We start from the raw sequence: 26,497 nt of genomic DNA on the forward strand, positions 1-26,497 counted from the left end.
AGAATTACAGGCCCCTATTTCATCGAATGAAATCCTAATGTTAGGAAGTACACCGTGTTACTGCGAGAAACATTAGGTCTGTTATTGGAAGAAATACTTTTAGGAACAAGGAGCAGAATGTGGTATCGACACGATGGATGTCCGGCACATTTTTCGATGACGGCCAGAAATGAGTTGCAGAGACAATTCCCAGATGGTTGGATTGGACGCGGAGGAGACGTGGCCGGCTCGATCGCCAGACTTGACGCCTCTGGAGTTTTTCTTGTGGGGATTCATAAAGGACATTGTTTATAACGACGTTCCAAGTACACCTGAAGATATGCGAGAGAGAATTGTCAGAGCATGTGGTTCGATAAGTGCCGAAGTGAGAAGGAATACCACTCAATCCATGATAAGAAGATTGCAGCACTGACTTGATACCAATGGTCATCAGTTCGAACACCTTCTGTACATGGACGTTCATGCCGCGTTTTTGACCTTCGTTGATCTTCAAAGACCTTACTGTTACACGTCATTCGATTCGTCTCGATAGCCCCTATCAGCTAATAAGTACCAAACTATAGCAACCCATTTAAGAAAACGATGTTGACCTTTATATCTCTGACACAACACCACCTAGTAACCAAAAACCAACGTCATATTATGGCCACCGTTGTCCCATGCAACATCTGTCCCACAAACTTTTAAGCTCCTATCATACTTTCGGAGTTATTCTTGGTGGCAATAATTAGTGACTCACCCTGTATATTCCTATGCGACTCTCATTTTCCATTCATCTGTATCTGTAATTTGATTAATTTCTAAATCAACCTCTTCTATTTTGGCTTACATAGCTGTCTATCTGTCTTTTATTGTACAAAACGTAAATTTTTTTGCGATTGCCATGTCCACATTTTATAATACGTTACTAAAATTTTTCCTCTCATGTGACTGAAGCGCGGCAAATTGTACCCGCTGACCATCCAACCAAAGCCCATACGTTGGCGGGGGGGTGGGAGGGGGGGGGGAGGAGGGGAAGCATCAGTAAGGAAGGAAAAAAGGTGATTGCTGTTTCCCAAGCGGATTGATTTCGCTGTGGGTATCAACTAGTCACAGGGCCAATCACTTTGTTGACAGATATTAAACATCTTGGGCAACGTCGGGAATTGCAGTTACTTACAAATAGAAATTAGTATGATTAATTTTTGCTGTAAAAAATGTCAGGCAATGTCTTTCAGCCACTGCTACGCTACTCCGATCCAGTAAACTTCCAGCCTTCTCCAAACAAATGACGAGGACAGTGATGAGACGAGAGACCACGCAGTCGTACCAAACTACGTAGTGGGCTGTGCTGCGTGCGAAGTGGATTCGTTGGCTCTTAGACACAACGCAGCCAAGATCTGTGTGTCGATTAGGACCTCGAAGCTTTCTGAATTTACAAGTTTACTAATATCTCATGTACATTACTGTAAAGCTCGCACTGATTATTTGCAATGTACACACTATGATGGCATCCCAATGTTTCGGCTGTTGATGATAGCTGCCTATCAGAGGCCACGCTTCATGAGTTTACTTCACGACAGTGCCACCGACTGCGAGGAACATCGCAACGAACAGTAACACGGAGCAGGTACGAAACAGCTTAAATGTTCTCTCGCGAGATTATCTCTCAACCGAGATAAACTTTATCGGATGGCTCCGAGGTCGCTTCTCACGGGCTGAGCGTTCTTTGCTTCGAGAGACACTAACTTTTCTCCTGTATTTCTTAGTCTAGGGCTCTTATTGCTCTTTCTCGGTGCTTTTCCTAAAGGAGACTTGAGTCGCCATTTTAAAATATTCTCCTATCCTTCGTAACGGAACTAGCGGGGAGAATGTCTTTTGAGTGCTAGAATAATCTGACCATAAATTTTTAGGCAGATGAATATAATTTTTTTATTTGTATTTTTTTTTATTTTTATATGCTGTGGGTCCACTTGCCGCCAGTCAATGCTCTGACTGCTGCTTCATTTCCGGCGTGTACTCATCTGTCAGCCAGACTGCTACAAATAAAGGCAGATCTTGTTGAATTATTGTTTTAACCGATCCGAAAACTGTTCAGTAATTAGCTATCGTATTAGCTTACTGTCAACCGTGTAAGTGTACGTGGAAAACATACTGTAACACTGAGACTCTCTTACACGACCAAAAAAGAGGAATGGCAGTGCGTCAGGTAAATATACCTGACGAGATATTCAACGTATGCAGCTCAGATGCGCATCACAGAAATTAAAACCACTACACCAGGGGCGTTCAATAAGTAACGCAACATATTTTTTCCCGGAAATTTTTGATTGAAAAAATACGGTGGGGGACAATACGTAGCCTTTAAAATGGCGTCTGTAACAGAGGTGCGTTCCAAGCAGAGAGAATTTCTAATTTCTATTGGCGGAACACCAGAGCGTCGCAGACACTGACAGGCGCGTGCAGAATGTCTACGGTGACGTGGCAGTGAACGAAAGCACGGTGAGTCGTTGGGCGAGGCATCTAACGTCATCGCAACAAGGTCGCACAAAACCTTCCGATCTGCCGCGCGCCGGCCGTCCACACACAGCTGTGACTCCTGCAGTGTTGAAACGTGTGGACACTCTCATCGAGATGATCGACGGATCACACTCAGACGACTCGCTGCAGAATTGGACGTCCGTGTTGTTAGCGCTGACACACTCGTCCACCACGTGAACTACTCAAAGGTGTGCGCCCGCTGGGTTCCTCGTCACCTAACAGAAAGAGTGTTCTAGCAGCAGTGGACACGGGAAGATCCTGAAGAAAATCCCAGCAGAGGGGTCGAAACGTCGATTATTTTAGAGGAAATATGAATTTTAACTTCATGGAAGGACCGTCTGTGCGGAAATGTTAGCACATTACATGGCTGATAGTTACAATTTTTTGTTGGACATCGTCACATGCTATGAAACTTGGATTCATCACTTCGAAACGAAGAAAAAACGGCAATCCATGGAGTGGCGCCACACAACTCCACTTCTGAAGAAAAAACTGAAAGCTGTACCGTCAGTTGGTAAAGTAATGGCGTCCGTCTTGTCGGAGTCTGAAGGGGTGAAGGGGTTATTCTGATCGATCTTCTCCCTCATGGTGCGAAGGTCAAATCTGAAGCGTGCTGCGCTACATTCAGTGAACTGAAGAAACGACTTCTGCATATTTGCCGTCACAAAAATCTACATCTACATCTACATGGATCCTCTGCAGATCACATTTAAGTGGCTGGCAGAGGGTTCATGGAAGCACCTACACAATTCCAATCTCGTGTAGCGCGCGAAAAGAACCAACAACACCTATATCTTTCCGTATGAGGTCTGATTTCCCTTATTTTGTCGTGGTGACCGTTTCTCCTTATGTAGGTCGGTCTCAATAAAATATTTTCGCATTCGGAAGAGCAAGTTGATGACTGGAATTTCGTGAGAAGACTCCGTCGGAACGGAAAACGACTTTCTTTTAATGATGTCCAGCCCAGATCCTGTACCATTTCAGTGACACTTTCCCATATTTCGCGATAATAAAAAACGTGCTGTCCTTTTTTCAACTTCTTCGATGTACTCCGCCAATTCTATCTGGTAAGGATCCCAGACCGCGCAGCAGTATTCTAAAAGAGGTCGGACAAGCGTAGTGTAGGCAGTCTCCTTAGAACATCTGTTACATTTTCTTTTGTGTCCTGCCAATGAATCGCTGTCTTTGTTTAGACTTCCCCCACGACATTTTCTATGTGTTTCTTACAATTCAAGTTCTTCGTAACTGTAGTTCCTAGGTATTTAGTTGAATTTACGGCCTTTAGATTTGACTGATTTATCGTGTAACCGAAGTTTAACGGATTCCTATCAGCACTCATGTGGGTGACCTCACACTTTTCGTTATTTAGGGTCAACTGCCAATATTCACACCAATCAGATATCTTTTCTGAATCGTTTTGTAATTTCTTTTGATATTCTGATGACTTTATTAGTCGATAAACGACAGCGACATCTGCAAACAACCAAAGACGGCTGCTCATATTGTCTGCCAAATCGTTTATATAGATATAACACTATCTTGGGAACGCCAGAAATCACTTCTGTTTTACTCGATGACTTTCCGTCAATTACTGTGACCTCTCTGACATGAAATCATGAATCCAGTTACATAACTGAGATGATATTCCATAGGCACGCAATTTCACTACAAGCCGCTTGTGTGGTACTGTGTCAAAAGCCTTTCGTAAATCAAGAAATGAGGAATCAATCTGAAATTCCTTGTCAATAGCACTCAACATTTCGGGCGAGTAAACATCTAATTGTGTTTCACAAGAACGATCTTTTCTAAGTCCATGTCGACTGTGTGTCAATAGGCCGTTTTCTTCGAGGTAATTCATAATGTTCGAACACAATAAGCTATATGTTCCAAAATCCTACTCCATATCGACGTTAACGATATGGGCCTGTAATTTAGTGGATTACTCCTACTACTTTTCTTGAATATTGGTGTGACCTGTGCAACTTTCCAGTCTTTGGGTACGGATCTTTCGTCGAGAGAACGGTTTTATTTGATTGTTAAGTATGGAGCTAATGCATCAGCGTACTCCGAAAGGAACCTAATTGGTGTACAGTCTGGACCAGAAGACTTGCATTTATTAAATGATTTAAGTTGCTTTACTACTCCGAGGATATTTACTTCTACGTTACTCATGTTGGCAACTGTTCTTGATTAGAATTCAGCGATATTTACTTCGTCTTCTTTTGTGAAGGTATTTCGGTAGACTACGTTTAGTAGCTCTGCTTTGGCAACACTGCCTTCGATAGTATCTCCGTTGCTATCACGCAGAGAAGACATTGATTGTTTCTTGCCATTAACATAATTAAAAAAGTGGTTCAAATGGCTTTGAGCACTATGGGACTTAACAGCTGAGGTCATCAGTCCCCTAGAACTTAGAACTACTTAAACCTAACTGACCTAAGGACATCACACACATCCATGCCAGAGGCAGGATTCGAACCTGCGACCGTAGCGGTGTCACGGTTCCAGACTGACGCGCCTAGAACCGCACGGCCACACCGGCCGGCAACATAATTCACATACGACCAGAATCTCTTTGGATTTTCTGCCAGGTTTCGAGACAAGGTTTCGTTGTGGAAACTATTGCAAGTATCTCGCATTGAAGTGCGCGCTTAATTTCGAGCTTCTGTAAAAGATAGCCAATCTTGGTGATTTTGCGTCTGTTTAAATTTTGCATGTTGGTTTCGGTGTTTCTGCAACAGTGTTCTGACCCGTTTTGTGTACCAAGGAGGATCAGCTCCGTCGTTTGTTAATTTACTTGGTATAAATCTCTCAGTTGCTGCCGACACTACTTCTTTGAATTCAAGCCACATCTGGTCTACACTTATATTATTAATTTTGAATGAGTGGATATTGTCTGTCAGGTAGGCGTCAAATGAATTTTTATCTGCTTTTTGAATAGGTATAGTTTTCGTTTATTTTTGGAAGATTTGGGTTTTACAATATTCAGTCTCGCTACCACAACCCTGTGTTCACTAATCCGTGTATCCGTTTTGATGCTCGTTATTAACTCAGGATTATTTGCTGCTAAGAGATCAAGTGTGTTTTCACAGCCGTTTAGTATTGGTGTGGGCTCATGAACTAACTGCTCGAAATAATTTTCAGGGAATGCGTTTAGCACAATTTCGGGTGATGTTTTATGCGTATCTCCGGAATTATACATGTAATTTCGCCAACATATCGAGGGTAAATTAAAGTCACCACCAACTATAATCGTATGAGTCGGGTTCATGTTTGAAATCAAACTCAAGTTTTCTTTGTACCTTTCAGCAACGGTATCTTCTGAATTGGAAGGTCGGTAAAAGGATCCAGTTATTATTTTATTCCGGTTACCAACAATGACCTCTGCCCACACTAGGTCACAGGAGGTGTCTACTTCAGTTTCGCGGCAAGTTGAACTACTTGTGACAGCAACAAACACGCCACCGTTGTTATCCATGATTGTGTAAGGCCTTAGACAAGTCTACACACCAGACCTTCATGGGACTGTTCTTCCTCGTGCATACTACATCACGGAACTCACACATTCCGATTGCCATCTGTTTGGCCCAATGAAGGATAACCACTGCAGGAAGCAGTGCGTGGATGATGGGGGAATCATTGATGCAGCAGGAGGCTGGCTCCGTCATCACCCAGTAGAGTGGTGCCATGAGGCCCTCCCAATGAGGCGGCGTGAGGGTGTCGTACTGAACCGACGTTATGTTCAAAAATAGAGTTTAGGAGCCAGAGAACTGGGGAATAGTATGGTGTCTTGGTACCCTGAATAAAACATAACTGTTGGCAGAGAGAAAGTGTTGCGTTACTTACTGAACACCCCTCATATGTCCATTATAATGATCAGCATTTTTGTTTTCCTGTATGAATGTGGGGAGACAGGCCATGGTGGGGAATATAAAGTGTCATTCCGGGAGGTGAGAGCATGTTGGAAGGCAGGCGGGAAGTCGACGGCAAAGGCTGCAAGTCTGCAGAGCAGGCCGGACTCAAGCTCTGGAGTTGGCAGCACCCACCCCCGCTGGCCGCCGGTGTACTGACGAGCCAAGTCTTAAGGCTCCTGCGAGCGGCAGTTCACGTGTCACAGGTGCAGTCCAGTGTCTCTCATGAAGCCTTGAACAGACCTCTCGCTCACTGACGTACCAGTATCTCATCGCTATCATTCTGAAAAGTTTCCCATCGGCGCGTGCATACATCTGCCTAGCCAGCCCAGATTCTCCAAATCGCCAATCAAATCACTGAGCAATAGCTACGTTTTCGATTTGGAGAACACACTCTGTGTTCGCGTTACACATTGCGCTAGTACGAGTTATTTCGGATAAAGGTGCAATTCAAACTGTGTGTAGACTGCCAGTCGAAATATCCCTGTCCCGTCCGATCTGAATCCACGGGTATTAAAATTATCTGTTTAACACTGTCCTGTATTTAGTACATACTGTGTCGAAACATCTATCAACATTTAAAGCGTGTTGTCAGCCTGCCTTCATACTTCTGCAGATATTTTTCCGGTAGCACTTCGTCATGCACTGATCGGCCAACACATTGTGACCACCGATCTGCTATCGATGTAACGCCGTCCAGGCGACAACAGCGCCACCTGGTGGTCAGACACATGCACAGTGCATGTAGTATGAATGAGTCTGCTGTCCATGTGTAGAATGGGGAAGGCGTCCAATCTATCTGGGTTTGACCAAGGGCAGCCTGTGATGGCCTACAAGCCCAGCACCAGCATTTCGGAAACTGCACGTCTTGTCGGGTGTTAGAGGAGTCCTGTGGTGAGCGTCTTCAAAACGTGGCGAAACCAGAGTGAAACCACACCCAGAGGTTGGGCAGCCACCACTCATTAAAGGTGTCGCACATCGTAGGCTGGGCAGATTGGTAAAACAGGACAGGCAGCGAACTGTTGCGTATCTAGCACCGAACTTCCATGTTAAACTATATAGATACAGCAACAAGGAATATCTCAGTGGGCAGTACAGTTGAAGAGGAATGGACATCCCTAAAAAGGGCGATAACAAAGGTTAGGAAGGAAAACACAGGTACAAATAAGATAACTGCGAAGAAACCAAGGGTAACAGGAAAAAATATTTCAACTGATCTATGAAAGAAGGAAACAGAAAAATGTTCTGCCAAACTCAGGAATACAGAAATACAAGTCGCTGAGGATCGAAATAAATAAGAAGTACAGGGAAGCTAAGACGAAATGGCTGGATGAAAAATGTGAAAGAATCAAAGAAGAAATGATTGTTGGCAGGACTGACTCAGCATACAAGAAAGTCAAAACAATCTTCAGTGACGTTAAAAGCAAGGGTGATAACATTAAGAGTGCAACGGGAATTCCACTGTTAAATGCAGAGGAGAGAGCGGATAGGAGGAAAGAATACAATGAAAGTCTCTGTGAGGAGGAATTGTCTGATATGATAGAAGGAGAAACAGGAGTCGATTTAGAAGAGTTAGGGGACCTGGTATTAGAGTCGGAATTTAAAAGAGCTTTACAGGACTTAAGATCAAAAAGGCAGAAGGGCTAGATAATATCTCATCAGAATTTTTAAAATCGATGGGGGAAGTAGCAACAAAACTACTATTTACGTTGGTGCGTAGAATGTATGAGTTTGGCGACATACCATCTGACTCGGAAAAACATCACCCACACAATTCCGAAGACGGCAAGAGCTAACAAGAGCGAGATTTATCGCACAATCAGCTTAACAGCTCATGGATCCAACTTGCTGACAAGGATAATATACAGATGAGTGGAAAAGAAAATTGAGAATGCGCTAGATGGCGATCAGTTTGGCTTTAGGGAAGGTATAGGCACGAGAGAGGCAATTCTGAAGGTACGGTTAACAGTGGAAGCAAGGCTAAAGATAAATCAAGACACGTTCACAGGATTTGTCGACCTTGAGAAAGCGTTCGACAGTGGAAAATGGTGCAAGATGTTCGAAATTCTGAGAAAAATAGGGGTAAGCTGTAGGGAGACACGGGTCATATACAATATGTACAACAGCTAAAAGGGAATAATAAGAGCGGACGACCAAAAACGAAGTGCTCGTATTAAGAAGGGTGTAAGACAAGGATGTAGTCTTGCACCCCTACTGTTCAATCTGTACATCGAGGAATCAATGATGGAAATAAGGTTCAGGAGTGGAATTCAAATTCAGGGTGAAAGCATATCAATGATGTGATTCGCTGATGACATTGCTATACTGTGTGAATGTGAAGAAGAATTACACGATCTGCTGAATGGAATGGTCTGATGGGTACAGTGTATGGATTGAGAGTAAATCGAAGAAAGACGGAGGTAACGAGAAGTAGTAGAAATGAGAACAGTGAGAAACTTAACATCAGGATTGATGGTCACGAAGCAGATGCAGTTAAGAAATTGTGCTACCTAGGGAGGAAAATAACGAGTGGCGGACAGAGCAAGGAGAACATCAAAAGCAGACTAGTAATGACAAAAAGGGCATCCCTGGCCAATAGAAGTCTACTAATATCAAATATGAACCTTAATTTGAGGAAGAAATCTCTGAGAATGTACTTCTGGAGTATAGCACTGTATGGTAGTGAAACATGGACTGCGGGAAAATAGGAAAGTGAGAGAATTGAAGCATTTGAGATGTGGTGCTACAGACGAATGTTGAAAATTAGGTGGACAGATAATGTGAGGAATGAGGAACTTCTGTCCTGAATTGGAAAGGAATATGTGGTAAAAAAGTGGTAAGGGGAAGGGACAGGATGATAGGACATTGTATAGGAAGACAGAGATTGGAATACATACAGCAAATAATAGAGTACATAGGTTGCAAGTACTACTCTGAGATCAAGAAGTTAGCACAGCACAAGAATTTGTGGCGGGCCATATCAAACCACTGATGACTCCCCACGCCCCCCCTCCCACCCCCCCCCCCACCCCCAAAGAAAAGAGTACAAGGATGTCTGAACAAACAGTGCGCCGAACACTTCTACCAATGTGCCTCTGTAGCCGACATCCCATGCACGTGCCAATGTTAACACCATGACATCGGCAGCTATGACTGAAATGGGCACATGGCCACTGGCACTGGAGGTTGCCACAGTGGCAGAGCGTTGCACGGTCTCATGACTCCCGATACTTTCTTCATCGTGCCGATGGCAGGGCGCGAATCCGTCACCTTCTGGGGGGACAGCTCCTTGACTCCTGTACTGTGGGACGGAGACAAGCTGGCAGCGGGTCTGTTTTGCTCTCGGGGACGTCCACGTGGGAATCTGTGGGTCCAGTGGAGCTCGGGCAAGGCACCGTGACATCCAAGGAGTATCGTAACTGGTTGCAGACCATGTACACGATCATGTTTCCCAACACTAGTGGCACTGTCCAGCAAGATAATGCTCGATATGACAAGGCCCGGAGTATGATTGAGTGGTGCGGGAAACAGAGTGGCGAGTTCCAGCTGATGCACTGGTCCCCATGCCACCAGATCTGAACACAATTACACACATCTGCGATGTGACTGAATGGGGAGTCAGAGCTCATCACCCCACTCCCCGGAATTTATGCGAATTAGGTGACTTGTGCGCGCAGATGTGGTGCCAACTCAGTCCAGCGACATACGAAGGCCGCACTGCTTCCATGCTGCGATGTGTCGCCGCCGTTATCTGTGCCAAAGGTGGACATACCGGCTATTAGCTAGGCGATCACAGTTTCCTGGCTGATTAGTGTAGCTGACTGCATCACCTGGGCTTACTATTAATATTTTCTGATGGGTGATCAACATATAGTTTGTACGGTAAGGCTCGTGGTAATGTTCCCTAAAGATCATTCTGTTTATGAACATAGTGAACTTCTTAAAGTCAACCAGCAAAGAATCTGAAATATGTGGGACATGCATGAACAGACTAAATCTTTATATATGTGTCAACTCAAAGGCTACGACTCAGGATATCAGGTAGGGTATTTACTTATCTTAAAATAAATTTGAGTAGACATCAAACCAAAAATTACTAAAAAGAGTACCGTGATGTGGTTCCATTCAGGCTGCAATAACGCAGCTAGGACTGAGACTAATTCGACAGATGCAGAGCTAATCATAGCGAAGTACACTACAAAATAAATACAACGCACCAAGAATTATGCGAATGGCACGGAAATCGGTAGATGTGATGTACATGGACAGACAAACATGTTATTGTAGTTTAAGAAAAATTGGATGATTTATTGAAAAAAAAATAACTTCACAAGTTGAGCAAGTCTGTAACACGTTGATCAACCTCTGGCGTTATGCAAGCAGTTGTTTGGCTTACCTTATCACTGTCTGCGGCGCCTCCAGACACCTCTCCACTGGCCATCGGGGCCCAGTTCGAAGCAGAATTCATCAGTGAAGACGATTCTACTCCAGTCACTGAGCTTTCAGACCAAAGACGTGTCTACAGACGTCCCGCGCAATGGCGGGACACCAACCAGAATGTCGCCCGCCGCGTGGCGCGGCACCCAGGAGTGGTCTGGGGCGACGTTTCTTTTCTCTTCGTAGCAGGAACTCTTTGGTAGCCATCTGCACCGCCTTTACCGCACAGTAGTACGTCGACAATTTTCTACGCCCACTTTTGTCGCCTTTCATGGCAGACCATCCTGGGCTTATATTTCAGCACGATAATGCTCTCCCGCAGACGGCGAGGATTTCTACTGCTCGTATTCCTGCTTGCCAAACTCCACCTTTGGCAACAATGTCGCCGGATCTCTCCCCAATAAAGAACGTAAGGGAGCATTGTGGAAAGAGCCCTCCCCCCGTCTCGAGGCTTTGGCGATCTAATTTGCCAGCTGAGCAGAATTTCGCACGATGTCCCTCAGCAGGTCATCCAACAACTCTGTCAATCAATGCTAAGCCGAATAACTGCCAGCATGAGGACCAGAGGTGTACAGCTCGTTACTGACTTGCTCAGTTTGTGAAGCTCTTTCTCTTGAAAAAACTATCAATTATTTTTCTTCACTTGCCATTACTTGTTTGTTTATATCTGTACACCACATCTACCGATTCGGATAATTTCTTCGTGGTGCGTCGTTTCTTCTTTATGTTAGAGTGTACTTTGAGAAATTTATGTTCGTATTGAATGTTGATTACGCAGTGGAAAATATTGATAATAACCTCACATGACGCAGTTATGTATAATGAAGTGCTACCCGAAAGAACCGGCACAAACGTCTAACCATATGTTGAAAATCGATATGATTTCAAACTGGCACAAAGAATGGCAACATGCATTAAACGTTCAGAAGTATAAAATCGTGCACTACACACATAGGAATCACTCATGTCGTAGAAATATCTGGGTGTTACAACTTGTAAACGTATTGGAATGGCCACATGTGCTCAGTCGTACGCCAAGACGGTGGTAAACAACGGTTAACTGGTACAGTACAGGGAACATACAACCTATACAAATATTACAAATGTGAAAATAACTCTGTGTGTTACATTGTCATGACTAAATCGCTGAACAGATATGGATAAAATCTGGTATGGAGATAGCATGGACCCTGAAGGAGAACGTGGTCACCTCAGGGAAGAAGAAGAAGAAGAAGAAGAAGAAGAAGAAGAAAAAATCCTGTTCAATTGTGTAGCTCTTCAGCACTTAATGTTTCTTGTTTCCTTGTCTCTCTAACACTATCTTTTTTCGGTTTCTAAAATGTTTTCAATATTATCTACTCGTATTTGTAAAACATCTGTTCGATCTTTTTCTTTAGTGGGGTAGTTGTATTATCTTTAGGAGTATTATTCACATTTTGAAATATGGTATACTTGAGTATCACGCAGACGACACTCCAGCAGATGTCGACGACTTCACTTTATAGATTAAACCGTTACAGTGCAAAACCGAGGTTTACTCGTGTTTGTGGTTTCTTCAGTTTTAAAAATAGCTGCTACACCATCTGGTGAAGTCGTACGATTTTTACAGGGTAATATTGTGGAGACGCAATGTCAAAATACGGAGGTAGGCCCGAGAACCGTGTTTAAAACTATTACTCAGGTTCAAATGGCTCTGAGCACTATGGGACTTAACATCTGAGGTCCCCTGTCCCCTAGACGTAGAACTACTTAAACCTAAAGAACCTGAGGACATCACACACATCCATGCCCGAGGCAGGATTCGAACCCGCGACCGCACTGGTCACTCGGTTCCAGACTGAAGCGCCTAGAACTGCTCGGCCACACCGGCCGGCTATTACGCTGGGAAAGCTATAAGAAACATACCACTACCAGTAGAAAAATCACTCCTATCGGAACACAAAAAAAATCATTTCCTTAAAAGGCTCTCACTCAAAAAGTGGGTTAGCAGCTACTTTCTTCTGCACCTGCAAAATTTTACGCAAAAATATAGGCATGCGAACATATTCGCTCTTTTTGTTTGACATGCAGACTTCCAAAAGTTCCACTACATGTAACTCGGGCCGGCCGGAGTGGCCGAGCGGTTAAAGGCGCTACAGTCTGGAACCGCACGACCGCTGCGGTCGCAGGTTCGAATCCTGCCTCGGGCATGGATGAGTGTGATGTCCTCAGGTTAGTTAGGTTTAAGTAGTTCTAAGTTCTAGGGGACTTATGACCACAGCACTTGAGTCCCATAGTGCTCAGAGCCATTTGAACCATTTTGAACCTGAAACTCGCTCACATCCAGTAGTCCACCCCTGTAACCGGCTAATACTCATGCACTTCCAGATGTCCATCCTCACCCACCCATTCAGCCCATCATCGCTATTATAACTTTGTGTATCTCTGTCAATCTCTAATGTCTCACAGCCACACTCCCCTTCATTCTGTCCTACTACTACACCCTTCTGTCACTGTCTCTGTCTCCCTCTTGTTCTTTCTTATTGCTAATATACTATTTCTTCCTCCCCACTGCTTGTGTCTCTTCTTCGTTGTCATTGTCATACACTTCATTCACTCGGTCTTTTAAGTAACTCTGTCTCTTAAGTAACTCTGTCTCTTAAGTGACACTCCCCCTCCCCCCTCCCCGGCCTCGCCCTACCACCCTGGGACTGTCTCCTTCACTCGTTTCAAAGAACTGTTCTGTGACACTCAACTATGCTCCACTGGCTCTGAGCTTCTCTGTTCCCCCCACACTGCCACTGTCTCGTTTGTATTTTCTATAGCACAACCACTTTCTACCATCTTTCAGTATTTATTACTTTCCTGTCTCTTTGCAACTGTTACTCTATTCTCTGTTAGCATAAAAGAGCGTGAGTATGTATGCATGTCTAAATCTTTAAAGATGCTGAGGAACATAGAGTGGCCAGATAGCACTGAGTTTTCAGTCAGAGTCTTTTAAATAAACAGGGACATATTCGCATTTTTTCTGTCCGATATGAACATTTCTCAGTTGTTTTCTTTCCTTTCCCCGCTGCAACAGGGCATGTAGCTTATATCAAAAGAAAGTTATTGACAATAAAATATAGATACTTTACTTACACTACGTGATCAAAAGTATCGGGACACCCCAAAACCATATGTTTTTCATAATGGGTGCATTGTGCTGCTATCTACCACCAGGTTCTCCATATCAGCGACCTCAGTTGTCATCAGACATCGTGAGAGAGCAGAATGGGGCCCTCTGCGGGACTCACAGACATCGAACGTGGTCAGATGACTGGGTGTCACTTGCGTCATAAATCTGTACGCGAGATTTCCACACTCCTAAATATCCCTAGGTCTACAGTTTCCGATGCGACAATGAAGTGGAAAAGTGGAGGGATACGTACAGCACAAAAGCGTACAGGCCGACCTCGTCTGTGGACTGACAGAGACCGCTCACAGTTGAAGAGGGTCGTGTAATAGGCAGACATCTATCCAGACCATCGCACAGGAATTCCAAACTGCATCAGGATCCACCGCAAGTACTATGACAGTTAGGTGGGAGGCGAGAAAACAGATTTCATGGTCGAGCGGCTGCTCATAAGCCACACATCACGCCAGTAAATGCCAAACGACGCCTCGCTTGGTGAAAGGAGCGTAAACACTGGACGATTGAACAGCGGAAAAACGTTGTGTGGAGTGACGAATCACGGTACACAATGGGGCGATCCGATGGCATGGTGTGGGAATGGCGAATGCCCAGTGAACGTAATCTGCCAGCGTGTGTAGTGCCAACAGTAAAATCCGGAGGCGGTGGTGTTATGATGTGGTCGTGTTTTTCATGGAGGGGGCTTGCAACCCTTATTGTTTTGAGTGGCACTATCACAGCACAGGCTTACATTGATGTTTTAAGCCCCTTCTTGCTTCTGACTGTTGAAACGTAATTCGGAGATGGCGATTGCATCTTTCAACACGAGCTTTGTTCATAATGCACTGCCTGTGGCGGAGTAGTTACACGAGAATAGCATCCCTGTAATAGACCGGTCTGGACAGAGTCCTGACCTGAATCCTACAGAACACCTTTGGGATGTTTGGGACGCCGACTTCGTGCCAGGCCTCACCAACCATGCCTCTCCTAAGTGCAGAATTCCGTGAAGAATGGGCTACCATTCCCCAAGGCCCCTGATCAAACGTGTGCCTGCGAGACTGAAAGCTGGCATCAAGGCTAAGGGTGGGCCGATACCAATTTGAATTCCAGCATTACCGATGGAGAGCTCGACGAACTTGTAAGTCATTTTCAACCAGGTGTACGGATACTTTTGATCACATAGAGAATGTGAAACTGAGTTTCGCCTTCAGACCTGATTTTTAAGAGCAAATGAATTTTTCATGTGCTTTAGTATTACAACTTGAGGTTCCCAGATGGTAACGGAAACACTTCCCAGGATATTTCTCCCTGTTACGTCACTTTATGAATTATGTTTTCGCTGCAAACCGGATTGGAGGTGTGTATTGTGCGCGTACAAGTAGGATATCTTCGACCTCTGTATCTCGGAACGGATAAAGTTATGAAAAAAAATTTCAAGGTTGTTCGAGATCGGGATCTTTGGGATATTTGAGCCATTTGCTGTGCATAGCTGTCTTCGAATCCTCGGCTGGGTTCTGGTCAGCCGGTGCCGGCGAAAATATAGTAAAAGACCTTTTTTGTGTGGTTTCCCAAGGAACCGCTTATAAAGTAACGGTGCCTCCATCAGTTTCATCAAACACATTATAGACCACATCAAACGCAAAAAGAGAGTCAACCGATTTCCTCCATTTGCCTAAGCAGGGTGAAGTGTGTAATATTCGTACTTTGATCCTGTACTGTAGGATAGTGACACTGAGAGGATCCTTCTGCTGGGTATGCAAATGGCCTCTAGCCCAAGGTCCATCCACAACACTGGGCCCTACCTTTTTATCATCAACATAACCTCAGGTACGAGAACATTAAGGTCCTGTTTTTATACACGGGGTTTTGGAATATACAAGGGTGAGTCAAATGAAAACTTTAAATATTTTTTTAAAATATTATTTATTGAGCAGAAGTGGTACAAAGCTGTATCACTTTTCAACATAATCACACCCCCGTTCAAAGCAAGTCCTCCAGCGCTTACAAAGTGCATAAATTCCTTTAGAAAATAATTCTTTTGGTAGTCCGGGGAACCACTCATGCACCGCGTGGCGTATCTCTTCATCAGAACGAAACTTCTTTCCTGCCTTTGCGTCTTTGAGTGGTCCAAACATATGGAAATCACTTGGGGCAAGGTGTGGTGCGTATGGTGGATGAGGAAGACACTCAAAATGCAGGTCTGTGGTTGTTGCAGCTGTTGTACGGGCAGTGTGGGGCCTTGCATTGTCATGTTGCAAAAGGACACCTGCTGACAGCAATCCACGTCGCTTTGATTTCATTGCAGACCACAGATGATTTTTTAGGAGATCTGTGTATGATGTACTGGTGAAAGTGGTCCCTCTAGGCATGTAATGATCCAAAATGACGCCTTTTTCGTCGCAAAAGATAGTCAGCATAACCTTCCCTGCTGATGGTTCTGTTCAAAACTTCTTTGGCTTTGCTGTTGAGGAATGGCGCCATTCCTTGCTCGCTCTCTTCGTTTCCGGTTGGTGGAAGTGAACCCAGGTTTCGTCCCCAGTAACGACTCTTGCAAGGATGCCATCACCTTCTCGTTCACAGCGCCGGAGAAGTTCTTCACAAGCATCGACACGTCGCTCTCTCACTTCAGGAGTCAGCTGCCGTGGCACCCATCTTGCAGACACTTTGTGAAACTGGAGCACATCGTGCACAATGTGGTGTGCTGACCCGTGACTAATGTGTAAACATGCTGCAGTGCCATTCAGTGTCACTCGGCGGTTTTACTTCACTATGGCTTCAATTGCTGCAATGTTCTGTGGAGTCACAACTCGTTGTGCCTGACCTGGACGAGGAGCATCTTCCACTGAAGTCACACCATTTGCGAACTTCCTCCTCCATTCGTAGACTTGCTGCTGTGACAAACATGCATCACCGTACAGAACCTTCATTCGTCGATGAATTACAATAGGTTTCACACCTTCACTACGCAAAAACCGAATGACAGAACGCAAGTCGCAAGTGGAACGACCATATCTATACTGATACTGTGACGGTATGTGTGCATCTGCACTATGCTGCCAAATACAGGCCATTCTGCACGCTTTTTGTAGCACGCTTACCAACTTACAGGATAACGGCGCGAAATTTCGATTTGTTACTACAAATTTAAGGTTTTCATTTGACTCACCCTCGTATTAGGTACGCGTGCTGCCACATGTACGCCGATTATCAATTATTTGAAGCTATGCTTCGTAAAGGTAAGTCTGATTTAGAGTATTTTTCTAAGATAGCTCGGTCTGAGAAAGTTTCTGGAACTCAACATGCCTCGAAGCAGTCCCAGAGCCGCCGTACCTTACATGCAGAACATCACGAGGCCGTAACAGCTGCAGAGGCAGACCAGTCACTAACACGCTGCATTTTAGACACTGAGTGTCACAGGTCTCTCTTACAGCTTCCGAGACGCTTCAACACTCTGAGCGACGGCGTTATTTAAATGCGATATAACAAACAGGGAGACTACGTAACTTTACATGTAAAATGTGGGAAGCATTTAGTGAGGCTGCATTTAATTATGAATCATTTAACTGACTACGTTAATCATCGATTGGTCATCTTAGGGAGGATACATCAAAAATGTAAACATCGTAACGCGTTGAAATCGTAGGAATAAATGGTTGGTCTGTTTTGCTCTGGAGACGAGATCTCACTTACATTCCTAGGAAAGCCAGAGGAACCCCTAAAAACTGCATTTTTGACGGAAGGTAATGAATCGATGTGTTGTTAAAATATAATTGGGAAATACAATGCATGCTTTGAAATGACTTCATTTGCTACAGGTACGGAGGTAAAAATGCCAGGTTTTCACCTACTCCTACGATTCAAGGTCAAAATTGCCGTAATTGCCTCTTCGCGTCCTCCACATAACCATCACCATCAGTCCCCACAGACAGACATAGTGGGGAATGGGACCAATGAAGCTGCCTGTAGGGACAAATATATCCGAGGCATGGAAAAAAGAGAATGTTGCATGAACACCATCACCTAATTACCAATTTAAAAACTGCACTGGAGAAAATGCTAGGAGGAGATTACAAAGAAGTGATTCACCATATCCATGCACTGAGGGCCAAACTGTGAAGTCCATATACTGCTCCGTTACTCATCACAACATAACCACGGGTATGGGAGTACAGCTGTGTCTAACGACTAATTAGTTTATACAGGAGCTTCCTTACAAAATTGTCGTGCAAGCCATCCCAGCTTACTGGTCAAATGTATGAGCTACATACCATAAATGACTAAGTTGGGATACCGAAGGTATGCGAAGAATGCAAAGGACAATATTAGACGAACATCAACAAAAGCAAAACGGGCGTTATGAAATGTAGTCGAATTAAATCAGGTGACGCTGATGAAATTAGATTAGGAAATAAGGCACTTGAATGCTAAACTAGAAATTAGTTTTCCTGTTTGGGAAGCAAAATAACTGATGATGGTCGAAGTAGGGAGGATATGAAATGCAGACTGTCAATGGCAAGACAAGCGTTTCTGAAGAAGAGAAATTTGTTAACGTCGAGTATAGATTAAGTGTCAGGAAGTCCTTTCTGAAAGTTTTTGTCTGGAGTGTAGCCATGTATGCAAGAGGAAAATGGACGGTAAATAGTTTAGACAAGAACGGAAGCTTTTGAAATGTGGTGCTACAGAAGAATGCTGAAGATTAGATGGGTAGATCATGTATCGTGTGGTGTAAAAACTGTAGAGGGAGACCAACAGATGAATACAGTAAGCAGATGCAGAGGGATGTAGGTTGCAGTAGTTACTCGGTGATGAAAAGTTTTGCACAGGAGTAGCATGGAGAGCTGCATCGAACCAGTCTTCGGACTGAAGAACACAACAACAACAACGAAGAGAGCAATTCCAATGGCCACAGGCTTCTCTGAGTCGCGTAAGAGCATCAGGGGAACGCTGTAAAGACCAAACTAATGTCCGCTATTACTCGATAGCCTAAATAGGGTGACAATCCAGTGAAAAAGTTTGGAATCAGAGATTAAATTAGAGCCACATACGCATTTCATTCTTCCCGTATACAATACGCAAAGCATTGAGGAACCCCTTAAGTGTAGTTGAAGGGAAAGTAGCCTGTAACAAGCATTCCATCTAAATCTACGTACGTACTGCCCGGCCAGCACACGGTGAATGCAGGAGGGTTCAGTCCGCCACTGCTAGTCATTTCCGTTCCACTCGTGAATTTTCTCAGCAGGTTTTCGCGAATGGAGCATCGTCTTCACTCCATGAGTTCGCATTTGACGTCACCAACCATCTTAGTAGCACTCGCGTGTTTATCGAACCTACTGGTAACAAGTCCAGGAGCATTCCTCTGATTTGCCTCGACATCTTCCTACAGTTCGACTTGGTGGACGTACCACACACGCGACCAGTACTCAAGAATGGACCGCACAATTCTTCTATACGCGGCCTCCTTTGCAGATGAGCTACGCTTTCCTGTAACCGAAGTCGGCCATTTGCCTTACCTGTTACCGTCCTTACGAGCTCGCTCCATTGCACATCGCTTTGCAGCGCTACTTCTAGGAATTTCACCGATCACTTCTTCCGTTACTGCTTCAACATGGATATAGGTTCTCTCTCCCAAAATGTTAGCTAACCACACGTACAACAATGTAGATTACAAAAAAACGTTACGAAGATGAACATAGAAAACACCGCCAACAGTTCCCTATCCACAACAATGCCAACCACAAGATCTCATTTCTTTTACACTTTAGAGCCAAAGAAACTGGTAAACCTGCCTAATATCGTGTAGGGCCCCCGCGAGCACACAGAAGTGCCGCAACATGACGTCGTATGGACTCGACTAATGTCTGAAGGTGTGCTGAAGGGAACTGACACGATGAATCCTGCAGGGCTGTCCATAAATCCGAAAGAGTACTACGGCGTGAAGATCTCTTCTGAACAGCACGTTGCAGGGCATCCCAGATATGCTCAATAATGTTCATGTCTGCGGAGTCTGGTGGCTAACGGAAGTGTTTTAACTCAGAAGTGTTCCTGGAGCCGCTCTGTAAAATTCTGGACGTGTGGGGTGTCGCATTGTCCTGCTGGAATTGCCCAAGGCCGTCGGAATGCACAATGGACACGAATGGGTGCGTATGATCTGGCAGGATGCTTATGTACGTGTCACCTGCCAGAGTCGTATCTAGACGTATGAGGGGTCACATATCACTCCAAATGCACACGCCCCACGTTACAGATTCTCCAACAGCTTGAACAGTCCCCTACTGACAAGCAAAGGTCCATAGATTCATGGGGTTGTCTCCACACACTCACACGTCCATCCAATCGATACACTTTAAAACGAGACTCGTCCGACCAGGCAACATGTTTCCAGTCATCAACAGTCCAGTGCGGGTGTTGACGGGCCCAGGCGAGGCGTCAAGCTTTGTATCGTGCGGTGGCGAGGATACACGAATGGGCGCTCTGCTCCGAAGGCCCATATCGATGACGTTTCGTTGAATGATTCGCACACTGACACTACTTGTTGATGGCCCAGAACTGAAATCCGCAGCAATTTGCAGAAGGTTGGGGCTTTTGTCACGTTGAGCTATTCTCTTAAGTCGTCGTTGGTCCCGTTCTTCCAGGATCTTTTTCCGTTCGCAGCGGTGTCGGAGATTTGACTTTTACCAGATTCCAGATATTCACGGTACACTCGTGAAATGGTCGTATGGAAAAATCCCCACTTCATCGCTATCTCGGAGATGCTGTGTCCCATCGCTCGCGCGCCGACTGTAACGCCACATTCAAACTCGTCTTGATTCACTATCATTGTAGCAGCAGTAGCCGACCTAACAACTGCGCGAGACACTTTGTGTATACATAGGCGTTGCCGACCACAGCGCCGTATTCTGCCTGTTTACATATTTCAGCATTTGAATACGCATACCTATACCAGTTTCTTTGGCGCTTAAGTGTATAACGCTTCACTAAGCTGAAGCGTTATGTGTCGGAGATAAAAGGTATGGTACTGAACGTATCATTAGAATCGACGCTGAAGTGTTTTAACGAATGATGACATTGAGACTATTCTTGAAAATGCTGCAGTACTGAACAAGATTATAGTTTAAAAAAGACGAGTAATTCATGTCACACCTCAAAAACTGCAGAAAATGTGCAAAATCAGAAAAACTGGATGAAGCAGGAGTGCTAATCCCGTAAGTTTAGCAGGAAAACTTCTATGAAGTACTGGCAGAGGTAAAGCTGTGAGGAGGGTTCGTGAGTCGTGCTTGGGTGGCTCAGTCCGGAGAGCAAAAAGGAAAGTTCCCGAGTTACAGTCCCAGTCCGGCTCGCAGTATCATTCCTTCAGCAAATTCCAAGTAGCTGGTTTGCTGTACACCAAAGTCGTCGCTAAATTATGGATGTAGAAGCCCACATTTGGTTACTAGATTCGTAACAGCAGAAGGTACAGAAAATAACTAAATTGTACTTTCTGTGTGTATTCTGAATACAGGCAGATTATATGATTACGTTGTTAGCTGACTGATGACTATACAAGCTGTAGTACACAGAGCCTCCAGTTGTGCCACCAACAGTGGCTGTGATCTGACTGGACGTTGAGTCGAACTAAAGCTTAGATGACAGGTATAGTTACATTCTACCCCACTTCAGCTCTGTACCAGAGCTCAATGGCTGGTCAGTTTTGACGTGCCCGTTTCTTAGCAACACGTGACAAGGTGCTTTGAATGGGTGAGAGGTCTGCAGGACGTGCTGGACGTAACAGCCCAAGACTCTCTGTATTGATGTACGTTGGGTCAGCATGGGAAACATAGAATGAGATTTTCACTCCGCAGTCGAGCGTGCTCTGATATGAAACTTCCTGGCAGATTAAAACTGTGTGCCTGACTGAGACTCAAACTCTGGACCCGAAACTTCCTTGCAGATAAAATCGGTGTGCCCCACTGGGACTCGAACTCGGGACCTTTGGCTTTCGTGGGCAAGTGCTCTACCAATCGAGGACTTGCCCGCGAATTCAAAGGTCCCGAGTTCGAGTCTCTGTCCGGCACACGATTTTCATCTGCCACGAACTTAATATTTTGCTGGAGACAGAATGATGGAGATATCGAAGGTAAGAGGTCTGCAGACCACTCACAGGTCTTAACATGTCAGAAATTTAACGATTTTTGTCAAACTTGCCAGCCATTTACTGTGTACGATGACACAAGGTGCCGGAGATATATGAGAGCGACCAGTTCAACCTGGCTACGTTCGGTCTCGGTGGAGTCGATTTTTTTGTGTTGCAATTTCAATGGCTGCTAGTGACCGTCTAGACAGCAGTAGTCAACAAGAACCTGTCTGATCAGTCAGTGTGCCAGCCTAATGGCTACTGAAAATCGTTTTGCAGGAAATTATTATCTGTTCGAAACGTGCGAGAACCTGGAGGCGCCGTCCGTCGCGGTGCCGGCCGCCACACGGCTGGTGCCGCGCAGAGGCCACGAGCCGCCGCCCGCGGAGGACGAGGAGTGCGGCCGCGCCCTCGCGGAGGTTCGCTACTTCACGGAGGACAGCTCCAGGGAACTCAACAGGGGCCTCATCCGCAGCATCGCTGCCGACTGCATTCGCTCTTGCTCTGTACAAGGGTACGTACGCCACTGAAAGAACCAACCCATAATCGTACAAGTAATGCTCTTCTCCAGTTCTCATATTTGTTCTCTAAGCTACCTTTACTACCTCTATTTTCCGACACTAATATTAGTTAGTAAGTAGACGGGACGAAACATTGGTCATCTAGGAGACGTCAAGGTAACACCTTGTGACACCGGCTGAGAACTTGATAATGACCGCTGGAGCTCATAAGACTCTTCAGGTTTGTCATACGGAGCTGAACTTCCCTTAAAGTTACCAGTTGAGTAGGTGGGAAGGGCAATGGCAAAGGGAGATGAGAGGAAACAGAGTAGTAAAGGCATTGATGAAACAGAAGGCTGTGTAGAGCTGGAGTGGGAGCAGGAATGGGATAGGAGTGTGGAGCAAAAGGAATAACAAAGGCTCGGCCAGGGGGCTTATGGGAAGGTAAGATAAACTGCAGGAGTGTTCCCACCTGCTCAATTCAGAAAAAGCTGGTGCTGTTAGTAAGGATCCAGATGGCCCAGGCTGTGAAGCAGTCACGGAACTGAGGTCCAATGTATTGGGCAGCATATTCAGCAACTGGGTGTCCAGCTGCCTCTTGGTCACAATTTGTCATGCGGACTGACAGCTTGTTTTTTGTCATGTCCCCATCGTATTCCTGTGTGTTCCCACAAGCAACACAGCACCCTCCCCCACCGCTTCCATGCTATCCTTCCTCCTTCCCCACCCTCCTACTTACCACCAGCACTCACGGATTGCTTCTCCCATCAGACACAGTTGTAGTCATATGTGTGTAGATGAGTTTACAGTTCTACCGTGCAACAATACTTCTGTACTGAGTGGTCCACCGAATGTGACTTAAGACCATAAAGTCCACATGATTTTGGATCTGCTGGCAAGTAATAACATGAGACAAACTGATTTAAGCCTGTCATCATGACCAAGAGGCCACGCACGATGATATAGTCACAATATTCAACCAGTCGACAACTTGGCACCCTACATCGTCCCATTTACCATTTCGAGTTGGGGTGATGGTGTACTGCACTGCGTTAGCTTTGCTCATTATGTATCATCTTTTAAGTCTGTGTAGATTGTCACAAAACAAAATATACTTCATCAATGTCAAACAGACTCACTTCCTATGAAACTGTATTTGATGGCAGTTTGTTAACTGGGAATGAGCAAGAAAAGCTTGTTATGCCATAGAGGTGAAGCACCAATTTTTTGCCTGTCCAGTTTCTTCCACCACCTGGCGCGTTCTCACTGAAGAACTGGTTTCCATCCTCTCTGCTCACATTTTTTGGCAGCAGTAACGTCAGACAGTTCTCTGTAGGACAAATAATGCTTTTCATACTATAATGGCCTAATTCGATGGCCCCACTGAAACACTCTCCTGACCATCCATTAAATAATTTTTTATACCTCCCATCGCTGACAACGTGTAATTCTATGAGGGACTATTTTTCCTTTCAGTTCTACACTCCCTGTGACTGTTTCACCTGTTAGCACCTCAGGGGGTGTCTGTCTCTGCAAATTACACAGTACTTTTTCTCCTGACACGACTAGCCAAACTACTGCCACGATGACTTGGCGATTTTTGTGGGCACTGTCTTCCTCCTGCCTTCAATGATTTCTTGTAGCTGTCATATTCTGAAAATTAGGCAGTTAGAAACAAAATTCTAATACCTCGTGATTCCAAGTTTGGATCATGATGTAGTTTTCGCTAACCTCTCTTTAATAAAAGTTTACATCCATATACATACACTATGTGATCAAATGTATCCGGACACCCTCCAAAACAAACGTTTTTCTTGTTAGGTGCATTATGCTGCCACCTACTGCCAGGTACTCCATATCAGCAAACTCAGTAGTAATTAGACAGCGTGAGAGAGAAGAATGGAGCGCCCTGCGGAACTCATGAATTTGGAACGTGGTCAGGTCGTTGGGTGCCACTTGTGTCATACGTCTGTACGCGAGATTTCCACACTCCTAAACATCTCTATGACCACTGTTTACAATTTGATAGTGAAGTGGACACGTACAGCACAAAAGCGTACAGGCCGACCTCTTCTTCTGACTGACAAAGACTGCCGACAGTTGAAGAGGATCGTAATGTGTAACAGGCTGACATCTATCCAGACCATCACACAGGAATTCCAAACTGCATCAAGATCCACTACAAGTACTATGACAGTTAGGCGGGAGGTGAGAAAACTTGAATTTCATGGTCGAGAGACTGCTCATAAGTCACACATCACACCAGTAAATGCCAAACGACGCCTCGCTTGGTCTAAGGAGCGTAAACATTGGACAGTTGAACAGTGGGAGTGACAAACCCCGGTACACAATGTGGCGATTCGATGGCAGTGTGTGGGATGGCGAATGCCCAGTGAACGTCATCTGCCAGCGTGTGTAGTGCGAACAGTAAAATTCGGAGGCGTTGGTGTTATGGTGTGGTCGCGTTTTTCATGGAGGGGGCTTGCACCGTTTGGTGTTTTGCTTGGCACAATCACAACATAGACGTACACTGATGTTTTAAGCACCTTCTCGCTTCCCACTGTTGAAGAGAAATTCGGTGATGGCTACTGCATCTTTCAACACGATCGAGCATCTGTTCATAACGCACCGCCTGTGGCGGAGTGCTTCAACGACAATAACATCCCCGTAATGGACTGGCCTGCACAGAGTCCTGACCTGAATCCTATAGAACACCTTTGGGATATTTTGGAACGCCGACTTCGTGCCAGGCCTCACCGACCGACATCGATACCTCTCCTCAGTGCATCACTCGTTGAGGAATGGGCTGCCATTCCCCAAGAAACCTTCCAGCACCTCATTGAACGCATGCCTGCGAGAGTGGAAGCTGTCATCAAGGTTGGGCCAACACCATATTGAATTCCAGCGTTACCGATGGAGAGCGCCACGAACTTGTAAGTCATTTTAAGGCAGTTTTAGTGATTGCCACTCCGATTCACGTATCATGTCTGTGGTACTATCTCCCCAGTTTCTCCATAATACAAAACGAGCTACCCTTCTTTGAACGATTTAGATGTCATCCGTCAGTCCCAATTGATGCGGACCCCACACTGCACAGCAATACTCCAGTGTTCTGCCAATGAATCGTCGTCTTTGGTTTGCTCTACCCACAACATTGTCTATGTGATAGTTCCAGTTTAGGTTATTTGCAATTGCAATCCCTAAGTATTTAGTTGAATTTACAGCCTTCAGTTTTGTGTAACTTACCGCGTAATCGAAGTTTAGCTAAATTCTTTTAGTACTCATGTGAATAACTGCATACTTCTCTTTATTCAGGGACAATTGCCACTTTTCGCACCATACGGATATCTTATCTAAATCATTTTGCGAGTCGTTTTGATCATCTGATGACTTTACAAGACGGTAAATGACCGGGTCATCTCCAAACACCCTAAGAGGGCTACTCAGATTGTCTCCTATGTCGTTAATACAGATCAGGAACAACAGAGGGCCTATAACACTTCCTTGGGGAACGTTGGATTTTACTTCTGTTTTACTCGATGACTTCCCGTCTGTTACTACTAACTGACCGTTCTGACAGGAAATCACGAATCCAGTTGTGTTTCACATGAACGATATTTTCTGAAGCCATGCTGACTATGTGTCAATAAATCGTTTTCTTCGAGCTAATTCGTAATGTTCTAATACAGTATATGTTCCGAAACCCAACTTCAGATCGACGTTAGTGATAAGGGCCTGTAACTGAGCTGATTACTCCTATTTCCCTTTTTGGGTATTGTTGCGACTTGAGCAATTTTCCAGTCTTTAGGTACGGATCTTCCTGTGAGCTAAATGTGGGGCTATTGTATCAGCTTACTCTACAAGGAAC

The 26,497-nt window shown here is 44.9% G+C and overlaps 1 protein-coding gene across 1 annotated transcript in view; it reads left to right on the top strand.

Moving 5' to 3' along the window:
* The window catches only part of LOC126212680 (uncharacterized), an 89,321-nt gene that overhangs the window by 12,802 nt on the left and 50,022 nt on the right, over positions 1-26,497 (top strand). Inside the window, exon 2 of the mRNA XM_049940099.1 lies at positions 22,409-22,643. Coding sequence (XP_049796056.1) covers positions 22,409-22,643 — 235 coding nt within the window. The remainder of the gene's footprint in view (positions 1-22,408; positions 22,644-26,497) is intronic.

The sequence above is a fragment of the Schistocerca nitens genome, chromosome 11 (genome assembly GCF_023898315.1).
Source record: "Schistocerca nitens isolate TAMUIC-IGC-003100 chromosome 11, iqSchNite1.1, whole genome shotgun sequence".
Taxonomy (NCBI): Eukaryota; Metazoa; Arthropoda; class Insecta; order Orthoptera; family Acrididae; genus Schistocerca; species Schistocerca nitens.